Source organism: Gracilinanus agilis, chromosome 2, assembly GCF_016433145.1.
Source record: "Gracilinanus agilis isolate LMUSP501 chromosome 2, AgileGrace, whole genome shotgun sequence".
Taxonomy (NCBI): Eukaryota; Metazoa; Chordata; class Mammalia; order Didelphimorphia; family Didelphidae; genus Gracilinanus; species Gracilinanus agilis.
This window is the reverse complement of record NC_058131.1, coordinates 48,782,438-48,789,513: the sequence shown is the minus strand read 5'-3', so window position 1 is coordinate 48,789,513 and position 7,076 is coordinate 48,782,438. Positions and strand designations below refer to the sequence as shown.

General features: G+C 38.8%; 1 protein-coding gene across 4 annotated transcripts in view; it reads left to right on the top strand.

Moving 5' to 3' along the window:
* The window catches only part of CDH1 (cadherin 1), a 67,217-nt gene that overhangs the window by 48,800 nt on the left and 11,341 nt on the right, over window positions 1-7,076 (top strand). For 3 of the 4 annotated variants that reach the window (XM_044663152.1, XM_044663154.1, XM_044663153.1), the window contains 5 exons: window positions 672-816; window positions 2,913-3,088; window positions 3,791-3,919; window positions 5,178-5,360; window positions 5,574-5,818. In XM_044663152.1, the coding sequence (XP_044519087.1) occupies window positions 672-816; window positions 2,913-3,088; window positions 3,791-3,919; window positions 5,178-5,360; window positions 5,574-5,818 (878 nt within the window). The remainder of the gene's footprint in view (window positions 1-671; window positions 817-2,912; window positions 3,089-3,790; window positions 3,920-5,177; window positions 5,361-5,573; window positions 5,819-7,076) is intronic. The other variant, XM_044663156.1, reaches the window with a different exon arrangement.

Below are 7,076 nucleotides of genomic sequence, written 5' to 3'. Positions count from 1 at the left end.
GAGAGAGAGAGAGAGAGGGAGAGAGAGAGGGAGAGAGAGAGGGAGAGGGAGAGGGAGAGGGAGAGAGGGAGGGAGAGGAGAGAGATACAGAGAGAGAGAAAGATACACACACACCCAGATGATGCAGAGATTAGATCTAGAATACAAACCCATTCCTCAGATACCCACTGTTCCTAGAAGGATTGGCAGCAGCATGATTGATCTTGGGAACAATTGATTAATATCAGTTTCCTACTTGTCCCCTGAACCAATTCACAGAGAAATCTGGGTAAAATATCACAGTGCTCATGACCTAGAATAGATTTTATCCTTGCTAGAAGTAAGAGAGTTTTTACTCCCCTGTGAGCCATGTTTCTTTCACCAGCCAGTTCAGATATGGATTAAGTGGCTGGTTTCATGTGATAACTTTGTAAAAATTGACTGACCTAGAAATGTATTCCTGCCCTACCATAAAGGCTAATAGCTCTAAGCTGTTAGTACAGTAACAGTAGCTAAAATAATGACTTAAACATAAAATTAATTGCTTGATTGGTATGGAGAACTATTTTTTTGGCTGTCAGGGTAAGAGAGGAATAGATAGCACTTTTTCCCCCTCCTCTTGTATTGCCATTTTCCCCTTCTCATGCCCAGTAAGACCCACCCCACGTGATTCTCTAACTTGAAATTTGCAGCTTTATTCTCATGCTGTGTCTTCAAATGGCATACCTGTGGAGGATCCAATGGAGATTGTGATTACAGTAACAGATCAGAATGATAATCGTCCTGAGTTTATCCAGGAGGTCTTCAATGGATTCGTGATGGAAGGAGCTCATCCAGGTATTTTTTTTAAATAAGAAAAATTTCAAATGAATCTACAAAACCTAATGTAAAAATAGTCTTTTTTAAATAAAAAGGAGGTTGATATATCCTTTACCACTGGAGAGGGAATAAAGTATGAATCTATGCTTTAAAGATAAAATAGATGAGTTTGTTTATAAAAAGGGTTTATGCACAACATAAAACTACATCTAGAAAAAAGAGAAAATAAAGTTATGTTAAATACAATGTCAACAACCATATGGGATAATGCTCATAATTCCTAGTACATCAGAGAAAATTCAAATTAAGACAACCCAGAGGTCATCAAATTGTCAAAGATAAAATGACAACATTCAGTGTTGGTATGGCTAGTAAAGTAGGTATGCTATGCCATTTTGCTATGAAATTGGATTGGTTTAGTGTCCCGATAATTAAAGAATCACTAAGTGAATTATAAAATATCAATGTTCTAGAATATTGCCATATTATTAGATTCAAAATTATGAATGACTAAAGAAAATTTGGAGATGTATAAAATGGTGTTATAAAGAGAGAGCAGCGTTAAAAAATGCAATTAAAAACAAAAATTCTATGCTAAACACAGAACATCAGTGTCCCATGAGAACAAAGATATTAGGTACCATATTGTCTTAAAATCTATATCTGTATCATAGAGATTTTTAATTTTGTTTTTGGTCCAGACGTGTGATAAGAGTTTCATATAGTGATTCCCTCATCTCTTGACAATCTGTACCTTATAAATCAATTGGAAACAGGTGCTTAAGTGACTTTGGTCACAGCTAGTATGTGTGGAAAGCAAAGAAACCCCCTCAAACTTGGCCTCAGATCTTTGTATAGTCTCCCTCCTCGCTGGTTGACACCATTATATCATGTTGTCTTTCCTTGGGAGAGAATGAAAATCAGTGAGTAAAATTTTTCTATAACTTTTTTTGCTTTCTTTTTTTAATTCTCTTTTTTTATTAAATTAAATTAAAGCTCTTTTTTAATTCTATCCATGTTTGTATGTCTAAATGCCTATGTCTGTTAGTAGAAAATGAATTTATATTAGGGGGAAAGGCAGATGTTAATCACATCTGCATTAAAGAAACCAGAAAGATATATAGTTTTTCACATCAGATTTTGAGGGGGTTAAAAGCAGTCCACTAAGCTATCCCTTTAACTGGTCACAGACATTGTTACTCTTATCAATAAGCATTTATTGCTTTTTATGTGCAGGGTCCAGTTTTGCTTCTTGACATATACTAGCTGTGTTATTATGGGCTTAACTTCTCAGTGCCCCCAGATAACTGATAAATTATCGATCGACATAGGAGGAAGAGGAGGTTTCTAGATAAGAGTTTCCTTTACAGATGAAATTACTGAGTATATTTTTTAAAATAGTCCCTGCCCAAAGAAGCTTATGTGTACCTGCAAATAATTCATGGCTAGGAAAGCTCCACACATTCTCAGGCTTCTCCTTTGATTCTTATTATTATTTCAGAGGAGCCGAGGCTCAAACCTTATATGAAAGGAAAGCCAACTGTTGTCTAGTTGCATCTCTTAAAATTCTAAACTCAGTAACAAAACATTTAGGTAAAATTGAAAATGATCCTATAAATTATTGACTTTCTTTTTTAAAGACGATGTTTAACCAATTTATACAAAAGTCTGCTGCTCGTATCCATTTGCTCTTTTGGGTTTTGTTGCTGTGTATGTCTTACTTAGCTTTCTTTAGTATGCATTGTTTCCTATATGTTGTTTCATTGTTATGAGAGTTCTTATTGGTTACTATTTGCAGCCTTTTAATATTCAATGATGTTTATGAGCCACAATTTGTTGGATAGTCTTGTGAAAAGACCAAAATGAAGGGGAAGAATACTCATTCAAGGGTCAGGTTGTCCCATCTTGTGGTCCTTACATTGGGGAAGGCTTGTCTTCTGGAGTATTTGTCTTTTTCAGGAATTAAAAAACAGAATGCCTAATCATTTTCTCAGACCCTTTTGTTTCTGATTCTACTTAGGGATATATTTAACTGGTGAATGTTGACCAGATATTTTATTGTATCTTGAGTAGTACTTAGACCTTAAATTTATCTCTCCTTTCAAATTTCTAAGGTACCTCTGTGATGAAAGTGTCAGCCACTGATAAAGATGATGATGTGAACACCTACAATGCTATGATCGCTTATTCCATTCTCAGCCAGGAGCCCAAGTCGCCCCACGATAGTATGTTCACCATCAACCGGGGAACTGGAGTCATCAGCGTGCTCACAACTGGCCTAGACAGAGAGGTCAGTACTTGGGGGGAAAGGAGACGGGAGGGGGTCAGTTAACAATGTTTCTGAAAGCTGTCTCTAAGCCTGATGGGAGATGCAAATGACCTCCTTCTTCCTCTTCTTCTTCCTGAAGTTCTCAGGTTTGCATGAGTTGTGATTGGAGAGGAATGCTACTGATTTCAGTGCAGATCATGAATTGGAAAAGAAGTCCCCTTGGTGTCTGTGAGCACAGGGCTCATTACCATTCATCAGGCTTGATGATGATTCTTTGCAAGCCTTTAGCAACCACAAAAACCAGTCTAGGTGGCCCCAATTTCTTTGTTCTGTTCCTTAGGTCTGCTTCCCCGTTGTTTGATTTCTATGACTTATTAAAATCCAGTGAGATAAATAGGAATGTACAGGGCATTATTAATTGATTAATTGATTGTTGAAGGTCAGATGTTGATCAACCCAGATCCCTATGTCCAAGTAGAATCCCTTTTGATCCCTAATGCAGGTGTCTGTGTTGATTGTCTAAATAGGCATCCAATAATTGGCTTATTTAGAGAGTGATTTGACCCTTACTTTGCTGGCTATAGGTTGGCTTCACAGTTTCATCATTAGAAGGAAGGGGAATGTCTTCACTGAAGTATGAAAGGGTTACAAAAATTTTTTTTGGTATGCTCTGCGCAGTGGTGGTATTTAGTCCTAATTGTTGTTTGTTTGTTTGCTTTGCAGACCAACCCACAATATACACTGATTGTCCAAGCTGCTGACTTGGATGGAGATGGCCTAAGTACCACAGCCACAGCAGTGATTACGGTCACGGACACAAATGACAATCCTCCTATCTTCAACCCAACCACGGTAATGTGGGAGCCACTCATGGTTGTAGCTTGTGATATTCCCCAGAGCTTAGTATGAAAAATAAATCCAGCACAGTTCAGGAAAATTGGAAACTTATACTCACTGACTGAAAACTGAAGATGTATATACTTGTGTCCGAACTATTTATTTTTTTAAAACTATTACTTTCCATCTTAGAATCGATACCAAGTATCTGCACCAAGGCAGGGCTAGGCAATTGGAATTAAGTGACTTGCCCAGGATCACGCAGCTAGGAAGTACCTGGGGCAGATTTATACCTTGGACTTCTCATCTCAAGGCCTGGCACATTATCCACTGAGGCACCCAGCTGCCCCAACACACCTATTTATCTTATTTAATTTGAAATTATTCATTCATTCGTTTGTTTATTTTTGAGCCCTTACATTCTGCCTTAGAATCAATACTATGTCTTGGTTTCAAGGCAGAAGAATGGTAAGGGCTAGGCAATGGAGTTAAGTGACTTGCCCAGGGTCACAAAGCAAAGCCTAATTTGAACCCAGGACCTCCTGGCTCTAGGCCTGGCTTTCAATCTACTGAGCTACCCAACTGTCCTCAATACACCTATTTATGATCCGAGTCCTGTCTTCCAATATTGACATGTTGAAGCATATTTGGACTTGTTCCGTTTGACCCCAAAGAACATGGACAAAAATATTTTGAGCTAGTATAAAGAAGAATTTCCTAATGATTACAGCTATCTCAAAATAGACACTGTAAGGCTCAGAAGTCTTTAAGAGGAGCTTTGTTGTCAGGGTTCATAGATTTAGAAATGGAAATTATCTCCAAGGTCACCCAGCTTAAAGTTTTCATTTGGCAAATAAGGCAACTGAGACTTAAAGCAATCCAGTTGACTTGTCCAAGGTCCTATAAGTAATAAGCAGTTGAATCAGCTTTGAACCTTGTTCCTTTACATCAAAATCCAATGCACTTTCCATTATTCCACAATTTGAAGAGGATTCATGACTTGGGGGTGTGTCAAGCTTTATTACAGCCTGCCTCCTCCAACTTGATCTTGTGGCTATTTTATCAGAAGTAGCTTCAAAATCTGTGAGAGTTGGTTTAATCCAAGCACTAAGCATCTATGAATAAGTATTTCTTGCATAGAAATCTGGATGCATTTGGGCAACTTTTGTGGCATCGCCTGTGCTCAGATTTGATAACACACTAAGACCGTCAGCCTTTGAGGTATCTGGTCTCATCGTGTCCTCATCGTCTGGTTCTCTCCTTTGCTTTGCAGTATGTGGGCACAGTGTTGGAGAACGAGCCAGATGCCGTCATTACAAGATTGAAAGTGACTGATGCAGATGTTCCCAAAACACCAGAGTGGAATGCAGTATATTCTGTTATAAATGATGAAAAGGGTCTCTTTACCGTCGTCACTGACCCAGAAAACAATGACGGAATATTGAAAACGACCAAGGTTTGTGTGTGGTCTGGAGTGATGGGCAAGGACCACAGAAAGCCATCGTGGGTTATCCCATGGTCTGGGTTGTCCTCTAACTCTGCTTTTATCAGCAGCAGATTTGGTGCTGGGGAGGTCGTGGTCATTGTTACTATTTTTATTTCTAGGTGAATTGGGTTTTTGACAAACGTTGGTCTTCACTCTTTCTCTACCCGCTCCTTTCTTTTTCAGGGTTTGGATTTTGAGACCAAACAACAATACGTTCTTTATATAACAGCAGTGAACGAAGTTCCTTTTGTCGTCACTCTCCCCACCTCTACAGCCACAGTCACGGTGGATGTGCTGGACGTTAATGAAGCCCCAGTCTTTATACCACCGGTTTTGAGAGTGGAGATACCGGAGGATTTTGGGGTGGGAGAGAAAATTACATCCTATACCGCTCAGGATCCTGACAAGTTTCTGACACAGAAGATAACGTAAGAGTGAAGAATGACATGCACACACACGCACACACTCACACACACGCACACGCACACGATGACCAAATCATTTTGCATATAATTAGATTCCACTTTGGTAAAATGGATGAACGCTAGAATTAAACTTTAGAAAACTCTAGGTGGGACGGTGAGGTAGTATAGTGGATAGAGCCAGGACTAGAGATTAGGGGGCCTGGGTTCAAATATGGCCTTAGACACTTCCTAGCTGTGTGATCATGGGCAAGTCACTTAACTCCCATGTCTAACCCTTACTGTTCTTCTGCCTTGGAACCAACAGACTCAATATTTAGCATTGTTTCAAAGGCAGGGGTAAGGGTTTAAAAAAAGAATGAAACAAGCCAAGAGTCATCAAATACTCAGTCAAATGCAATTAGATGAATTTAGTAAATGTTTTATAAAACAAATTCTGTTATTTTTACTCTTAAGATCAAAAAAAAAAAAAAAACCTTACCATCTATCTTACAATTCAATTCCACGGCAGAAGAGCATCAAGGGCTAGTCATGGGCATTAAGTAGTATCGGAGGACAGATTTGAACCCAGGTCCTCCTGATTCCAGGACTGGCTCTCTATCCATTATGCTACCTAGCTGTCCCTTACTCTGTTATTCTAAAGAAAAAAGCTATAGAAGCCCAGTACAGTTCCCATCAAGGCTGTCCATTATATTAGGTAATAGGTTGAGCTCTTCCTTCTCTAATCCATCTTGATGCTTAGTGCTCTCGGCTCTGAAGCTGAAAAACCATTTGGAAAGACTCACTTTTAGGGCAAATGTAGTACTAGTAATCCTGAGTTGATTAGCTAAAAGTTGATGGCAAAGTTTTAAGGCCACCATTGTGTAATCTGGATAAATAACATTGGAATGGAGTATTTTCTTGGTATTTAGTGGTGTTTTTTTTGCAGTGGTTCAGATAGGTTGAAGTCAGTGTATTTTTGCTCAATTGTCCTGGCACTTGGCCTTCTCTTTCTCACTTCTGCCCTCCTCCAGTGAGAAAAGAAAAACAAAACCCCTAATAAAAACATAGACAGTGTTAGCTATGTTTCACCCCATTCCCAACTCATTGAAAAAGAAATTAAAATAAAAAATGACTAAGTCCACCCCCTGAGTTCAGATCCTCTCTGTCAGGAGATGGGTACCATACTTCCTTGTGGGGGCTCCATCTTTATTTATTTATTTTTTTTAGTTCTTAAACAGAAGGGCAAGGGCCAGGTAAATAGTAATTAGTGACTTGCCCAGGG